This window comes from Cavia porcellus, unplaced genomic scaffold (genome assembly GCF_034190915.1).
Source record: "Cavia porcellus strain 051 isolate PalLab524CR breed Dunkin Hartley unplaced genomic scaffold, mCavPor4.1 scaffold_3, whole genome shotgun sequence".
Lineage (NCBI taxonomy): Eukaryota > Metazoa > Chordata > Mammalia > Rodentia > Caviidae > Cavia > Cavia porcellus.
In genome coordinates, this window is record NW_026947486.1 from 92,435,377 (window position 1) to 92,454,191 (window position 18,815).

The 18,815-nt window shown below is 39.8% G+C and overlaps 1 protein-coding gene across 1 annotated transcript in view; it reads right to left on the reverse strand.

Annotated features, from left to right (window-relative positions):
* Positions 1–9,311: 9,311 nt before the first annotated feature.
* Positions 9,312–18,815, reverse strand: part of Zdhhc9 (zinc finger DHHC-type palmitoyltransferase 9) — a 40,334-nt gene continuing 30,830 nt past the window's right edge. Inside the window, exons 4-9 of the mRNA XM_003462236.5 lie at positions 18,215–18,352; positions 17,290–17,338; positions 16,434–16,536; positions 15,024–15,127; positions 14,330–14,426; positions 9,312–10,944 (exon numbers count right to left, since the gene is read on the reverse strand). Of these exons, the coding sequence (XP_003462284.1) occupies positions 10,828–10,944; positions 14,330–14,426; positions 15,024–15,127; positions 16,434–16,536; positions 17,290–17,338; positions 18,215–18,352 (608 nt within the window). The 3' untranslated portion in view covers positions 9,312–10,827. The remainder of the gene's footprint in view (positions 10,945–14,329; positions 14,427–15,023; positions 15,128–16,433; positions 16,537–17,289; positions 17,339–18,214; positions 18,353–18,815) is intronic.

Sequence of the window (18,815 nt, forward strand, 5' to 3'; positions counted from 1 at the left end):
GGGGCAGATAGTTGTCCAAGGCTGGTCTCAGCAAAATGTTCCTCCACTGATCTTTCAGCGCCATCCACCCCCTCCTTGATGATACCCACTGCCCTTGGTTCTGTTTACCTCAAGCTCTATCTGAATCTTTGGCTGGCTCTATGCAGGCCTTCTGAGAACAGAGCTCTGGCTCTCCCATGGCTTTCCTGGAGTCCAAGAGTGGACAGAAGGGAAATTACTTTAACAGTTCATTTCAACAAGAAAGGGAAATTTCCCACTAAGTTCATTTTAACAAGAGCCTTGAAGATTCTTCTCTGTATGAAGAAGGGCAAACACTGGAAAGCTGTCCAAAGTGCACAAGGGGAAGTTACACACAGCATGGACTTTTCCCTGAAGCCCTTTTCTGGGGGCCTGCCCTGCATCTACCAAAGCTGCATCAAACAGGATGGAGATGGAGATCCTGACTTCCTCTGTTTATGCTGCATTCACTACATTAGAGAGAGCAGATTGGAGTGACAGCTGTCACCACAGTTAAAACAAGGCCACTTTGTTCCCAGGCTGCCTTCTCAGCCATGCTCCTCCCAATGCCTGTAATGACTGTGGGCATCAGGAAACTTATCCAAGAAGCAAGAGTCCTAATAGCCTCAAAGCCACAAGAGGAATGAATAATTGTTCAGTGCCCTTAGTGAGCACAGACACCGAGAACTTTACCTATATTATACCATGTAGTCCTCAGTGAACCCATGAGCTAGGTACCATCAACATCCCAACTTGCAGAGAAGGAAACTGAGGCTCAAAGTAGTTGATTATGAAGTTTCAGAGCCAGAAGTCTGCCCGACTCTCAAACCCATGTTCTAAAGTACCTATACAGTGCTTCTCAAAAGGCTTCTTTCAATGAGCTTGTCAGAGGCTGTAGGCACTCTGGAGGGTAATCTGACCATCTGACTCAGCCTTTCCCCTCCCAAGATGTGGTCTACAAAAAGAGCCACACAAATGTACAAAGACACATAGACCAGACCAGTCTGTCTGTAATATTAAAAACCTGGAGCCGGGATGTGACGCATTTCTGCATCCCACTACTCTGGGAGGCTGAGACAGGAGGACTGCAAGTTCAAGCCCAGCCTGGACAACTTAGTGAGTCTCTGTCTCAAAATAAAAAAATATAAAAGGGCTGTGGAGGTGGCTCAGTGCAAAAGCCACAGTTCTATCCCCAGTAACTGCCCCTGTCCCACAAAAAAAAAAAAAAATCGCAAATTAGGTAGAATCCATGTGTGTCCAACCTTCAGCTCATGGTTGGACACACCAAAGTTGCTATAATGAATAATATTTGAAAATACAGGAGGTTTTTGTTACTTATATACATTGAATGTGTTTTGTTTTGTTCTGTTTTATTTTTACAGTAATGGGGACTAAACTCACAGCCATTACACTAAGCTACATCCCTAGCCCTTTCATAAAATTTTGAGACAGCATCTCACTAGGTCAGCCAGACTAGACTTGAATTTGTAATCCTCCTGCCTCAGCCTGCCAGAGAGCTGGTATACTTACATATTTTATATGTGGCCCACAGCAATTCCTCTTCAATCAGTGTGGCTCAAGCAAGGCTATTATGTGTGCTCATACAATACAATGTGGCCATTTAACATGATACTGTAGAAACTTATGACATGGGGGGACTCTTCCTGGAATTTTTACTCTTAAATTTAAAAAGTGTATAAATAATATACCAATATTTTTGTTGTAAAAGAAGTTGGTGTTATATCAAGGGAAAGCCAAATACTTAAGATTATTTATAGGGTGATTCTATTTTTATCTAAGAAAAGAAAAACACACACAGAATAAAAGACTGAAAAGATGTGCAACAACAGGTTACCCGTGATCGTCTTGTGAGAGACACGGGGTGGGACTGGGGGAGCAAAGGGTTAGAAGTGTTCACTTCCTACATTCTTGTTTCATTTGACTTTCAAAAGTACCTGTTACTTTTATATCAATGAAAAAAGGAACAATGTTTCAATTTTTTGAAAAATAAAACTAATAAATAGGGCCTAACCCTCTGGTCTCTAATAAAATAGCAACGAAGGCATCTGGAAAGATCAGGCTTTGGAACAAATAATGCCCAAAACGCTTTAAAAAATTCCTTCATTCCAGGGCTCTGTTAGTGGATACTGCTAAACCTTTAAAAACCCCTAGGGAGCCTAGGAGTGTAGCTAGTGGCAGAACACCTGCTTAGCATACACAAGGCTCTAGTTTCCATCCCCGGCACCCCAACAAACAAAAATATCCTACTAACAGCTACTAGTTCAATGCTAAAGAAAAAAAAAATCAGAAAAGAGAAATGCCTAGGAAAATGATGGTTTGAAATTCTCCCTATCCTGGAGATGGGGAGTGGGAGGATGTCTCAGAGCTATTGGCTGTTTGGCCAGTAAGGTGATTACAGGATGCAAGGAGGGAGCACAAAAAGGCTCCAGTGACCACAGAAGTTTTGGAGAGGCAGGTGAAGAGGGCATGAAGGAAATGCAGACAACCGGCCAGAACCTGAGGAGTGAGTGAAAAGGTAGAACTGAGCAGAGCCGTGGGTCAGCCTGAAGCACCTCCTCCAGGCTGAGCCTCCAGAACCTCTTGTCTAGACTGGAAACTAGATGCCAAGGAGTGCCCTGACTTCAGAAAATTGAGGTCTGGGGCCTAACAAGCTGACTCTTTACAGCTGGAGAGCCTATACTCTCACCCTGGCCTGGGATGTCAGAGGCCCAGGGATCTTCAGCCTCCAACTCCCACTGGAAGGCTAGGGATGTGTTGGTCTCAGAGGGAAGACTTCTGCCCTTGAATCCTTTCCTCCTGGGCCTGGGGATAGTGAGCACAATCTCCTCTAGGGTAGGTGAGGCTTGGCATTTAGGACTCACTAGTTGGGCCACCTTAGACAAGACATTTAAGCTTAAACCTCAGTTTTTATATCAAATTAGAGGTAATAGTATTAACCCTATAGAGCAATTATGAAGGTTTAATGAACTAGTATACATACTTAGCACAGTGTCTAGCACAAAATAAAGGCCCAGTGAAGAGCATGTCTGATTTCTTCAGTCTGTATCACACTGCAACTTCCATTTCACTCCCTTCAAGGCCCGTCTCACCTCTGACTTCTAGCTAGTACAGTGACCAGGAATGAAGGTTTCAGAGTTCAAGTGCTTCCAAATTCTAGCTCCACCACTTAGTAGCTACATGACTCCAGGGAAGTTACAAATATATGCATGTCTTTACTGCAAGGCACGAATAATCATCTAATAACACCTACTTCCTGGACTTTAGAGAAATAAATGAGGTAATATATATTAAATTCCTGGCATACAGTGACAATAAATTGCAGCTATTTGACCTTTACATAACCTCCAGGCACAAAGAGCACATCAATGAGTGCTTGTCTGCAGACTGACATTCAGCACTGCCATGACTCAGACACAAACTGATATCCAAGCACCCAGGAGACGATGGGCTTCAAGGGTTGATGAGGGTGCTGGCTCTGATGCTGAGAAGCTGGTGATGGAGATAAATGAAGCCCACCTGAGACATTCGGGGCAGCCCAGGCTCTGCCCAGTTCATAGGAGGATCAGCTATAAGCATTTGATTTTTGTTAGGCAACTCTTTGGACTTGCATGGGCTGTCCAAAAGAAAGAAGAGGATCATGGCCAAATTCAAGAAGAAAGGGCCCAGCCAGTTCCTTTTAGTTCACAAGGAGAGCCACTTTCCCTTTATCCTTCCCATCAGGGGAAGCAACGAAGGCACTGGGCAATCCTAACCCAACTCTCTCTCCTCACTTGCTGCTTCTACACTTAATAACCCTACACGAGACCACCCCAATCAGATTCTGATCAGGTCCCCATAGGTCTCTACAGTCTCTCTACTACCCCTAATCCCTGTGGCAGTGAATCCCTAGCTTCTGCCAGTTGCCTTCCAACATATCACTCATTGAGCTCCCCTCTCAGGCTTTTCATAGAAGTGGAGGCTGCAGTTGGGCCAATAGAGACTAAAGGCATTAAAACAAATGCTAAATAAAGGTTTTTTTTTTTTGTAAGGGAAAAAAGCACACTGACCTCCATAGCCCAAATAGGGCCTAATACCTTTCCTTCTCCCAAGCCAGGAAATTCAGGATGAGGTATGAGGTTTCCCAGCTGGGAAAAGAAGCAGCTCTCCCGGCCCTCCTTCACAATAGAAGCCACCTTAACTTCTCACACAACGGTAGCCACTGTACATAGTATTCAACCCACAACACAATCAAGTGGGAAGGAACTGCCTCCCTCCTAGACCCAGCCGAGACCTCTCCTCCAGGAAGGACCTAAATAAATGGAATTCTATAGTACTTAATATGTAGGCTTCACCTTTTCCTATAATTTCACAGTGACCAATATAGCATTTGTATACCATTGCCTCTGGGACTTGCCTGGGATAGCGTCAGAAAGAACCCAGGGTAATGGCTCTCACAAAAGGACAGCCAACTTGACTGTGGGAACCTGGCAAAGCAACTTCCTGACTTTCTGTACTAAAGAAACCCCACCATCAGTTCAACCTATATTCAAGTTTAAAACAAAAAAACCAACTGCCCCATGTCATCATGACTAAATATAGTCAACCCACTATATATCTAAAATGGAGAGAATGTCAGTAATATTAATACAAAATGGCAAATAACTCTAAAATCATTGCTGCTTCTCAATTTACTTACAAGAAAATAGGTTCAACAATGTTATTTCTCTTAAAGTTAATGCATGGTCAAGAGCCAACAAGGATTTATTGACTGTGAAACAAATGAAAGGCTCATTTCATTCAAATGACATTTATGGTTATTCAAACTCCTTTTACTGTCTATACCTGCTGGACAGGGGCAGTAGGTTATTCTAGAAAGTTCTCTGGAATGAAAGTTAGTGTGTTTTGGTCAGGTCTTGTCTCTGTCAGTAATTCTTTGCAAGCCCTGGGTAAGCTACTGTACATAAGGGGACAGAGGGGATGTGACAGCACAAGGGTTTGGTATGAACTACATATATGATCAATTTGTTCCCTTCAGTCATGTTGGTCAACAAAGCTTCTTTTTTTTTTTTTGTCTTTTTCCTTTTCATCGGTACCAGGGATCAAACTCACGACTGCCTGCTTGTAAGGCAGGAGCTTATGCCGCTGAGCTAAATCCCCAGCCCCAACAAAGCTTCTTTTTTATGGCAAATATATCACCATGTCTCTCACTTAGATATAAAACCCCAATTCTTTTAGCCAAGTTGGGACAATCAAATAATTGCTGATACACAGCCAAACAGATGGGCAGTAGATAGCAAGGAAGACAGTAGGAAGGAGGGCTTGAAGAAAGCAAAGGGGCACCAAATGTCAAGGGTATAATTCCACTCCATGTTGTAGAGTAGTAAAACCACTTCTAAATCAAGGGTTCTCTCATTTGCTGGTCGATGGTGGGGTGTGAATTCTAAGCTCTAATTTATTACTCATTTAGAAATCCATCTAATACCAGAACAAACACAGACAAAGGACTTGGACAAAAAGAATGAACACAAATGGCAATAAACATAGGGCAGAGGAGATATGCAGAAAATACATAACCTGTCTTTTAAAGAAACACAAAGAAGAATGCTCTCTGAGATATAACTGACAGAGCAAAATGGGACAGTCTTTCTGTAAAGCACCATGGCCATATTTATTGAGAGGTTTTAAAAGGGCATTCCTTTTTGACTCCATAATTCCACTCCTAGGAATCCACTCTGAGGAAAAAATCAGAGACGAGCCCATATATAAGGAAGTTTATCATTACATCATTAATAATAATGAAAAATTAGGAAAAGCCCAAATGTCTGACTCCAGGAGTACATGATGTGGAGTCATTAGGAAGTCTTTTTAAATAACTTCTAATGATACAGAAAATACTAAGTTAAAAACAACTTTACAAAACTATATTTAGTTGAACTCCTATTATGTTTAAACATATACATACACAGAAAAAAGACTAGAAAGAAACATACCAAAGCATTAACAGTGATTATTATATCATGGTGATGAGAGTTTGTGGGTGTTTTTAAAAATCTTGCTCATCCAATGTTCAACAGTGAGCATGTATTACTTTTAAAACATAGTTTAAAAGCACATTAAAGGCATGTGGGGAAAGAGATGTTCATTTACTTTCTCTCTAAGCTTTCAAAATATTTTGAGAGAAGAACCTCTGAGATAATCTGGTCCAGGGGTTTGCAGGCCTAGAAGCTCCATTACTCCTTTGCTATACAAGATATTTTGTGATGCAACCTTCACCACCCCGAGATGAATTTCAGTCAATATAAACTGCTTATACTTTTAATTTCAAGAATAGCAATTTGATATATACTTGTCCCTCAGTATCCATGGGGGATTGGTTCCACTGTCCCCATACCCTCAAGGCTACTAAAATCTGCAAGTGTTGAAGTTTCTTAGATGAAATGTTACAATATTTGCATAGGACCTTATTGTATCATTTATGCTTTAAATCATTTCTAGATTCCTCATACCTGATACCCTGTAAGTAATTGTTAAACTGTATATTTTAGGGAATTATGACAAGACAAATGTAAATGCTCAATATGGAAACAAGTTTTTTCCTGATTATTTCCCACCCAAGGCTATCGACTCTGTGTATGTGGAACCCACAAATATGGACAACCAACTATACTAACAATACTGTAAAAAAATTTATAATTTATAATAAGGCAATATATATATTTCAATATACAAATACCTAAACAAGATTATACTTAAACATGTAAGACATGAGATGTTCTCACCTATCCACAGAATTGCTGCTGAAAGCAATCAACACAAATATCAACTCATATAGGTGGATTATGTTGGCAACTTAAATACCCATGAACAACACTATTGATAGAGACATGCTTTGTAAAAGTTATGAATAACTCAGCAAAGTTGTGAAAAAAATAAAATAAAATCTTTCCTCAATTTATATAGTTTTTACATTCCTGGAAATTCAATGTATATATTAATATTATAAAAGCATTTTGTGTTTATTTGTGAAATATTTAGGGCCAGCTAATGATGCCAGCTTTTTCCACTCACATTTGTACTATGTAGAACATCTGAAAGTTTCACAAGTGCAAATTTATACCTCCCATTCCCCTTTTATATTTATTCAAAACATGAAATACACAGACTTTTTGTGAGTTAGGCTTGCATCCTTTAAAATTAGTGATATTCAGAGTTTGAGGCTTTGAGGCTATTTCTAAAACCTATTGCCTAAGAATGGCCAGAGATTCCTAGAACATATTCTCCCAAGTGACACAAATGCCTTTTGAATTATTGGGTACATAGCTCTTTAGTATCACTGTGGCATAAAAAGAAAATATCATTTTTTAAAAACACATTTTCTGTGATCCCTTGGTGATTTTCCCTAGCCTGGCCCCAGCCTCAGCAGTAAAAAATAAACTGAGCTAGAAGAAAAGGACTAATAGGGCCAGGCCAAAGGGACAGAAAGGGCGCTAGGTTGCTAGGTTACCACTTGAGCCAATCCAAATAGTTCCAGAGGGGCAGCAGATACAGGACAGGTCCCTCTCTGGCCTACCAAGTTGAGGGTCCTCTCAAAGGAAGGGGATCAAAAGGTGGGGGAGGGATTCCAATCACTCACACTAGGCACAAGTAAAGAATGAGGCACAAGCACAAAGGAACAGACAGCCCTGTATTTCTAAAACCATTCAAGTCTCCTTCATTAATTGGCTTCCCCCCAAAAGAAAAGATTTCTTTATTAAGAAATACCAGAGTGAAAAAACCCCCAACACATACACATTTTTAGGCTCACACAAAAGTGCAGAGATTCACATATTAAACTGTATTTAAGTTAGAAAATAGATTTAAAAACAAAATACTTCTTTCCCCCAACAAGGTAAACAGATTTGGTGAATAGGAAAAGGGGCCTTAAGGATAAAGGCAGGATGGTCAGGACAGTAAGAATACAATTTAGCTGCTACAGAATTCGAACCCACCTCTAATCCAGCCCTACTCCTGGGGAAAAGTGCAAAGTGGGAGACAGTGATCTCAACTGGGACCAGCAGGGCTCCAGAGCCAAAAGGAAACAAATCCTACCTGCCCTCAGGTGTTTTGGATCACTGCCAGCCTTCCTGGCATGGGGAAATGGGGTATATAGGAAACATGAGGAATAGGGAGAGAGGGAGGAGCTGGAGAGAGAATCAGTTATTGGAAAAGATCAACATATATAAGACCCTTTTCCCTAGGGAAGATCAATCATTAAAGCTCACCTCTGATGAGAGCTCAGACTAGGGACAGTTCTGGCTGGTACAGGGTATGAATAGAACAGATGTTCAGGTCAAGGTATTAAACACAGCATATTTATAATGGAAAAGAAAGAGGGAAGGGAGTATGAGAAAGCAGAAACTAAAACAACAATTAGTTTGAACTAGAGATAAAAGTGAAAGTTTCTCCCACTCCTAAGGGTCAGCAGGAGAGTTGCTGCAGCAAGTTGAGGGAGGAGAGTTCCACAATGGGCCAAAGTGAGGAAATGTGCTAAGGCAGGATGGGCTGAATACTGATTAGAAAGGGGTTCACACGAGTGACAGGTTGACTGGGAAAACTCAGTAACTTCTAAACTCTCCAGGGTTGGCCTTATTTCAAACTAACTAAAATCTAACTATAATAAGTACCAAAGTGAGAGAAATGGAAGATGAATGGGAAAGTAGAAGCAGATATGAGAGGAATGTGAGTCCATCTGTCTCCTAATCCTCTACTCCTCACAAAACTCAACTCTTATGACAAGGAAAGAGTAAGACATACAGAAAACTCTGGGAGCAGCCAAATTTCACCAACTCTAATTAACTGGAAACAGTGAGATAAGAACTGGAAACGAGTCTTGCTTACAGATATTCAGAAAGAAATGTGTATCATCACTTGTAAAAGATTACTAATGACATTTTTCCAAGGAGAGGCCCTGGTAAGCCTGCTTGAATAACCAAGACCCATTTGCAATTAACAGTGTCTGCTTAAAAACAATATCCTAATAAAGAACTTACTCCCTTAAGTAAACCTCTCTACCCTTTTGATCTTAACACTGTTTATTGCTTAAAGGTCCTTTCTTTCTTCATGGACCAGAATAAGACAAACTTTGGTCCAGAATATAATATAGATCAATAGAGAATTTGAGTTTGGAAGCTATCTCTCCAACCCAAGGGAACCCTGGAAAATGGATGTATGGGTAATAAACAACCCCTTCCACCTCCCACCCCCCACCCAAGACACAAACACATTCACATCCCCAGATGGTTCTAGAAATGTAAGGGGAAGGAGGAGGCAGGCAGTTTGCATTACACACAGTTTAATCACCTTCAAATAGATTAAAAGTTCCGGTTTACACTCCCCTGCCCCCAATCCCCATAAGTCATCCAGACAGGACCCTGGCTTAGAAAGAGAAAAACACAGGTGCTCTAGGAAATATAGCCACATATAATACATAAATCTTCTTCCCTGAAATAGTGCAGGTCCTGAGCAGAGCTGACTGGGGGCTACAGCCCAATCCCAGGAAAAGTGGCTCTGGGACTCTGCCGGTGGAAGTGCTGGAAGAGTGGGGCTTGGAGGAAACCCCTAGTGTGGTTACCAATGCCCAAGGTGGGCCGAGGCCTTGGAGTGGGTTACCCAAAAGGGCAGCAGTGCTGGGCTTTCCCTCACTCAGCCGAGGCTTAATGGAAGTACTGGTTAGCCTTTTTTGTTTTCTTTTCTTTTTCTTTTTCTAATTTTTTTTGGTTTTTTTTTAGGAGATGGAGAGGAGGGGAGAGGAGAAAAAAAGGAAAGGAGAGGAGAGGAGAGGAGAGGAGAAGAGAGGAGGAGAGGACAGCCTCTCTGTGCCTTGGTTTCCCCATTTGTGCATTCAGGGCCTTTGCAGGCCTCACACAGGGAGTCTGAGGGGATAGTGTTTAAGTGAGCACTCAGGCTTCCTCTGAGGAAAAGGAACCACCAAAGTGCCAACTTTTATTACTGCCATTCGTGCTCCTAAAGGGAGCAAAAGCGAAAAGAAAAAAAAAAAAAAGTAAAAGGGGCTAATGAGAAAGGAGGCTAGATGAGGCAGAGAGTGTATGGGGCTATGCTGTTGGCATCTCATCAATTCTTACTGAGAATAGCACAGGTATTAAAGTTTCTGGAGACTCTACAAGAAATGTAAATTGTTATTTCTACTATGACTACTTACATATATCTAGTGAGGAAAGAGTGGGACTTGGGTATTACATAGTAGGCAGGAAACAAAGGAGAAGCTACACGAATAAATACAAGTGGTACCTGCCCTATTCCTAAAAGGACTGGCTGGCAATGCTGGCACTTGGTAGCTAGGAGACTCCTCCACCTCACTCCCCCTCCTCATTAGTTCTGAAGGAGGCAAGAACCCAGTAAGGATCCCCTGGCCAGAGGTGTCTGTGGCTATCTCTGGACTCAGGATATAGAGCAGCTTGAGAGGACTTAAGCCAGCCTCAAGAATATTTAGCTCCAGAATGAGACCAATGACCCCAAGCTTAAGAGCTGGGATCTGGAGAGAGAAGAGGAGAATCCAGAGACCCTGTGGCTAAGGCCATGGGAAACCAGTGCCACAGTCCAAGAGACCCATTTATCCAGTTGCCAGAGGTGACCGGTGTCTTCTGATACTTTCTTGAGTCCAGAAATTTTAAAAAAGATTGCAGCAAGAAAATGCCAATGAGCAATTGGGTGACTAAGACGAAAGAAAAACAGCAAAAGGGACAGCTTACTTGCTCTCTGTCTCAAATTTATCTTCTCCCCTGGAATCTCACATAGCCTTAATTAAACACAAAAGTCTCTTCCATAGATAAGCTACTTCTCAGCTTCCGCTGCCTCCTGTGGTGGCTCTGGGGGCTCTGGAGGTGGCATCTCTTCCGGAGTGCTGGTGTCCTCAGGCATCTCATTGGAGTTCAGCTGTTCTGTTGGGACCTGAGAAAGAAAAGATACCAGATCCAACACAAAGCTCTCTCTAAAATTAAATTCAGATAACCCACAGATACTGAATTCTTCCTCTAAAACCCTTGACAACACCGATGCTAAATCTGCCTACCATCACCAAACTCAGACCCAAGACCAGTCTCTACCATCTTCTCAACAGAATACAACTCGAACATTTAGTGCTACCTCTAAATGTCTGTTGTAGACAGATGCTTCCATTATTATTCATGGTAATAATAGCAGGGACCACAAATAATTACACACACTCCTCCCTTTACAACAGAATGCTATAACATACTTGTCTAATGGTTCTCAACCCTATTTTTGCCCTAACTATCTAGAATACCAAAGAAGGTAGGGTATCAAATGGTTACACATGCTTTAACAGTGTTCCCTAAGTGATTCAAAAATTCCATTCTTTCCCATATTTAACTAAGAATCACTTACCTACATTGTTGTGATTTGGGACCAGATTCATTGGAAAAATGATATTGAAAATGATGACAATAATGTAGAAATGTAAGTTTGGTGTACTTGAAAAAGAAACTTCAAAATTTAGGAAAGACTAGTAGAAAACAACAAAAAGTATTCACATAAAATAAGATTCTATTACAAAATAAGTTTAAACCTAGTACAAATCTATTAGAGCCAGACATAATGGCACATGTCTAATGAACCAATAAAGAAGTTCACCAAGGTTTCAGGATATAAGATTAGTATACAAATATCAATTGTGTTTCTATATACTCCTACCAAAAAACAATCCACAAATGAAATTAAGAAAATAATTTCATTCACAGTAAAATTAAAAATAATAAAATGCTAGCCGGGCATAGTGGCACATGCCTGTAATTCCAGCATTTAGAAAGCTGAGGCAAGAGGATCACTGTGAGTTTGAGGCCAGCTTGGGCTGCATATTGAGTTCAAGTCCAGCATGAACTACATAACAAGATCCTATCTCAAAAAATTTTTTAAATTTTAAGAATACTAAAATGCTTATGAATAAATATAACACAAAAGTACAAAACATACTTTAAAAACAACAAAATATTCATGAAAAAGTAAAAGACCTGAGTAAGTAAAAATATTGCTTGTGTTAATTACTCAAAAATTTTAATCTTATAACTAATCTCGTCAGGAGAGTAAAAGTTCCTGAATTGATCTATAAATCCAATGTACACCTCTATCAAAATTCTAGCTAGTCTCATTGCAGAAACTGATAATATGATCCCAGTATTCATATGAAAATTTAAAGGACCTATAATAGCCAAAACAATCATGCAAAAAAGAATAAAGTTAAAGGACTCTTCATAATTTTAAAATTTACTACAATGCTGAAGTAAACAAGGTAGTGTGGTATAGATATAAGTACAAATATACTGATAAACACAAAAGAACTGACAGTCAGTAAATAAATTGTCACATGTATAGTCAATCGATTTTCAACAAAGATGTCAAGACAATTCTATGGAAAAAAAGTCTGTTCAACCAATGGTATAAAGGCAACTGGATAACCACAAACAAAGGGAAGAATATGGACACCCTACTTCACAACATATATAAAAATGAATTCAAAATGAACCAAAATATAAATACAAGAGGTGAAATTATAAAACTCTTAACAGAAAACAGAGGCACTAGATCTTCATGACCTTGGATTCAGCAAGGTTTTCTTAGATGTGATACCAGAAGCAAAGGCCACAAAAGAAAAAATCAGATAAATCAGACTACATCAAAATATAAACTTTTAGGCTGCAAAGGATACCACCTAGAAAGTGAAAAGACAACCCAAAGAATGGGAGAAAATGTTTCCAAATCATGTATATGGTAAGTGCCTTGTATACAAATCACATAAAGAATCCATAAAACTCAACAATGAAAAACATAAATAACTCCATTTTAAAAAATGGACAAAGGAATTGAATAAACATTCCTCCAGAGAAGATATACAAAGGGCCAATACAGACATGGAAAGATGCCCAAAATCATCAGTCATCAGGGAAATGCAAATCAGAACCACAATGAGATACTACTTCACACCAACATAGATAAAATCAAAATGTCACATAGTAAATGTTGCCAAGGATGTAAAAAAGCTGAAACACTTATACACTGTTAGTGGGGGTGTTTTACTTTGGAAGAGTAGTTCCTCAAAAAATTAAACATAGGAATTACCATATTACCTAGTAATTTCATTCCCATATATATATACCCAAGAGAAATGAAAGTATATATCCATGAACAAACTTGTACATGAATGCTCATAGCACCACTGCTTAGTAACCAAATAATAACCAAAGACTGGAAAGAACCAAATGTCCATCAACTGATAAATAAATATGGTACATAGTCATATAATGGAATATTACATAGTCATATAAAGGAATGAAGTATGACTAAATGCTATAATGTAGATGAGCATTTAAAATATGCTAAGTGAAAGAAATCAATCATAAGGTACCACATATTATATAATTCCATTTATATGAAATATATAAAAGATGAAAATCTATAACAAACAAAAGTAGATTAATGGTTGTCTAGGAATGAGGCTAAAGTAATCAGGGAGAAAGAAAGAGCGACTGCCAATGGGTACAAGGTTTCTTGAGGGGGAGGGTGATAAAATGCTTTCAAATTAATTGTTGTGATGATTGTACAACTCTGTGAATATACTACACCAAGGAACTGTACATTTACTTGGGGATGACAATGTACAACGTATGTACCATTTTTACTCCCTCACTGAAGTACTTTAAATAAATTAAATGTTTCATGTTTAAGCATAAAAAAGGAATTATACATTTTAAATATGGATTCTATGGTATGTGAATCGTATTTCAGCAACATTCTTTAAAAAGAGAGTTTCAAACAGTAATTTTGGGGCATATTTTATAAACTATATCTTGAATAAGACAGCTGGGAGAGTTTCTAAATCTACATATTCCAGTGAATAAGCTCCTTCTACCAAGGTAGAACATGGCCCGCTGGCTCCATATTTGCTTCTGTAACATTTTATGCACCCCTTATTAAGGCACTTTTCACAACGCTGAACAATGGCCTGTTTTCTTATCCATCACCCACACCAGACAATGAGCTCCTTAAGGGTAAGAGACATTATATGCCTTGTTCACTGGTATAATCCCAGCACCCAGCACTGTGGCTGGTACAGAGTAGCTGCTCAAAAAAAAAAGTCAAAAAATTAGTAAAACTTAGTCTACCTCAATGGTACAAAGAATTGAAGGCAATGTCAGAGTAAAAGCAGAGACAGGAAAGCTAGGAAGATTAGGATATAAAATTAGCTAATTATATTGCTAAACTATAAAGGTAGTTTATACACTGCCTAGCAACAACTCAGCCATAGGTCAGGAACACTTACCGGGCTATGTGGCAAGAGGCTACTACTGGTCTCTTGAGTACTGGGAGGTCGACTTCCACTTTCTTCCAGTGGCAAAATACCCCTTCGATCCAGCACACTGAAAAACACAGGAAAGACCATCAAAGACGTAGCATTCATCACTCCACCCACCTGGCCCACTGAACCTTGCTGTGTACATCAGAAAACATAGCTAAGTATGGTGGTGCACACCTATAACCTTAGCACTCGGGAGGCTGAGGTAGAAAGATCACTAGGAGTTGGAGGCCACCCTGGGCTACAAAGTGAGTTCAATGTCAGCTTGTACAGTATTGTGAGACCCTGTCTCAAAAAGACAAAAAAAGAGAGAGAGAAAGAAAACATAAACTTGTCTTTTGGCAATCTAGCCTGATCCTAGTACAAGCCTATCTCCTATTCAGTTTTTCTTCCACAAACCAGTGAATGCCACATTAATCTAGGAATGAACACTTGAAATAAGAATGAAAGTTCATCCCTTCAAAACAGCCAGCTCCTCCTCCCCGCAAAAAATCAGCCCATGGTCTATGGCTTGTATATAAGTAATACCCCATGACAACCCTTAAAAAGACCTATTTGACTCCAAGGAACCACATTCAGAAAAATGCACCAGACCAGGTAACAGGACAAGGTTGAATCATTCATCCCAAGTTTCAGGACCTGTTGTTAGTCCCTTGAGTACCTGGGGGGCAGAGGGCCACATAGCACTTCACAGCAGTTCTTCACAATGTTGCCATGGCTGTAAGGATTTTGAATGCGATTCTTCCCTGTCCATGATCCTTTGATCTGAAAGATAAAAGTCAAAGCTTACATTAATAACTATGCTGAAGAAACACATGCAGCATAGGATAATGAGAAATTTCAGGAGGTAGATGGGGGCAATAGATGTACAACAGCATGAATATATTAAATACTACATTTAAAGATGGATAAATGCCAAACCTTATGTCATGTATAAAGTATATTATCACAATAAAATATATAGACATAAAAATATTCACAAAAGACAGAAAAGTAGGTTAATTAGTGATATAGATTATCTTGATTTAAAAATATATAGCATAGCATGGAGGTTTTCCAAAGAATTTTATAGCATACTATAAAAACACCTGTATAAACAAGTTTATTACGGTACAATTCATAATAGCCACAAGTTGAGCCAGCCTATGTGGCAACAACAAATGAATGGCTAAATATGTTGCATATGTACATATACCATGGAAGTATTATTTATCTGAAGAGAATAAAATCACATAGTTTACAAGAAAATGGATAGAAATACTATGCAAAATAAGCTAGACTCAAAAAGACAGGTACTGCATGTTTTTCCTAACATGTGAAATCTAAAAATGAAAAATAAATATGGTATGAAAGAAGGGGTACTAATTATTAGACAACAGGGAGGAAATAAGATTGTGATGGAGAAAAATGGGAGGATGGTTATGAACAAAATATGTTATATACATTTATGAACTTTTTTTTAACTTGAAAGAGATTGAAAGCTTCTCCCAAAATATATAATATATACATAAACATACATGGGAATAAGTCTAAACCAGTACAGACAACTACAAATCATATAATAACAAAGGTGATACCTAAAGGTAAAATTACAGGGATTTGTTCTGTTTTTTGCTGATCTGTATTTTCTGATTTTCTACAGTGAATGCCTAGTAACTGGTAACTTTTTTAAAGCAAAGATTTACTCAGGGCTACTAAGTTTCTCTCTCTAGTCTACAAGTAGACTTATCAGGTAGCCTTTAAGGACCTATGAAGAATTAAACACCTTATATTCACCCAACTTCTCAACTTCCTAATGCCCTATAGGCATTTAGCTCCAGTAAAAAGCAGTCTGCCCCACGCAGAGTTTTCAACAATCTGCTACACTAAGTTGCTTCTTATCTGAACCTTCTGGGCTCTGGAGATCAAGGGGCTTTTTTGCTTCTTTTTTTTTTTTTTTATCGGTACCAGGGATTGAACTCACCACTGCGCGCTTACAAAGCAGGCCCTTATGTCGCTGAGCTAAATCCCCAGCCCCAAGAGAGAAAAGGCTTTGGGGAGAATATGTAGTGAGAAGACAAAGTGGACTCACATCTTCATTGGTTGTCTGGTTGAGAGCCACGAGGAAAGTGTGAAATCCAGTCAGTCCCACGACGGACCAGAGCGTGAAAAAGCAAATGAGGACTTCTAGAACAGTGAGGGTAAGTTAAGGAATGTTGAAGAAACCACACCAGGGGACTTGATGTCTCAGTTCACACTCATATCTCCAGTCAAGCCATCTTTACTTCTTGGAAAGAATGTTATAAAAAGCCAAATATACATATAGAACAATAGATGAACCCTAAGGTAGATCCTTTATGAAAGGTAAAGGATTTTTGTTTATTCAGTATGAATAAATATCTAGTATCTCTAGTATATTTAAGTATCTATTCATTATTAGCTCTTTGAAGGTGACATTTAAAAGGGGGCAAAGTTAAACAATGTCAGCCATCACTAGCAATGGAAATTTCATAAAAACTAAAGTTTATAAATGAAGAGTTAGTGGCAAAATAAGGATATGATTTATAGAAATCTTTCCTAAATCTCCTTTTTGGAAATTCAGCCACTATACAAGATAAGCCTTAGGTGCAACAGGAAGAAGGGGCTTCTAGTAAATGATACACGAAGTATAGTGAGGCAAAGGATAGCCCTCCACCACAGGAGATAGACACGAGCCTGGAAGAAAGATTTTGGAGAGAGGCAACTGAGAAGTGGGTAAGAAAAAGACCTCCCTTTAAGCCCTGGTCACCTTCATTCTGGTTGCCATCACCAAGACTAGACTTTTTAATTTTAGGCTTTGGCATACTCTAATGTCTGAAAAACTAGATGGTGAGAGAACTGTAGGGGGAAAACATGCTGGAAAGTAGTTTACGAAGACTTCACAGGGACATACTGCCAGGGGAGGATATGTTCCAGGAGTTTCTTTCAACGTCTCCAGGAAGCCAATTTTCAAGGATTCTGTGAAATTGGGAGGAGTAGAGAAAAATTAGTGACTTTAGTTAAAACTACAAAGTGTCCTGCTGCCTACTCGCTTCATTTTCCTCACTATCCTGTTTTACACATTGGCAGGACCAAAGCTGTCATTCAGGCAAGGGTGAAAAGTCTCACCCCCAATTTGGAAAGCTAGTGATGGAGGAATTCACATTTCCAATACCAAGCAGAGCCAAGCACCGGGCACTCTTCCATTTTCCCATCCTCAGATATAGGCATGAAGGGGATATTAATAGAGGAAAGAAATAAGACATGGTCAAGAAAATCCTCTCTCCTCACATATCTGTGTCCCTCCCTTATGCAAAATTCAGCTCAAAGCTTCTCTCTTTGTCTTGATCAAGACCACCCCTTAACAATGCATGCAACTTGCCCTTTGACTGTTAGAGTGTATGTGTGTGTGTGCTGTGTGGTGTGTGCACAGGCACATATGGGGGTGTGTATTTTCTACCTCCCAAGTAGACCATAGCTTCTACATATAATATTCTACATTCGTTGGTAAAATCTCTTACATTACCTAGCAAAAAGTAGGTCTGCCAGGCAGAAGAGGAGAGGTGGCACAGAGCCAAAATACATGTCCAACATTTAGGATCACTTCAGAAAGGCCCAACACCAGTAATGATGGCTCTCATGCCCTCATCAGAAGGTAGAGAAAAGACCAACACACTCAGTAAATACCTACGAGATGAAGTCTGCAGCCCAGCTCAAGAGCAAACAGTAGTGCTTCTAACCTTCTTAAGGTGCCTTCACAAGTGGGCTTAAGTTCCACTAGAAGCCCAACCCCCCAAGCCCTCCCCCATCCCATACCACCCCACCCCAGTAACAGACACTGCCCTGCATACTCACTGAGGGCCACATAGACGATGTTGAAGGCAAACACATAAATTGTGAGGAGGGAGAGAGAAAGGATGAAGAGGTAGAAGTATCGGTAGTTCCTCTTTCCAACACAGTTCCCCACCCAGGGACAGTGATGGTCGAAACGCTCTGTGGGGAGAACGAAAGAGTCCAACGCCAAAGCCTCCAGAACAAGACAAACCCACCAACCACATAATCCTAATCCAAAAATCCCAGGGTCAGCACCTACTTTGGTTGTAAAAAATAATATACGTTTCTTCCTGTTATGGCGCTACATGTTTGTAATCCCAGCACTCAAGAGGCTGACAGAGGAGGATCACTGTGAGTTCAAGGCCAGCCTGGTCTACAAAGTGAGTTCAAGGCCAGCCTGAACTGTACAGTAAAATCTTGTCTCAAAAAGACAAAAAAATGGGCTTTTATTCTTTTTCAAAATGTTTCTCAGCCACCTTATTTGACGCCCATAATGACCCACCCTGGAAGTTAAGCAAAAAAATGCTTCTTTCTTTGTTTGTGGTTGGTTGATTGGTTTGCTTTTGACACAGGGTCTTGATCTGGACCTTAACTCATTACGTAGCCCAGGCTGGCCTTGAAG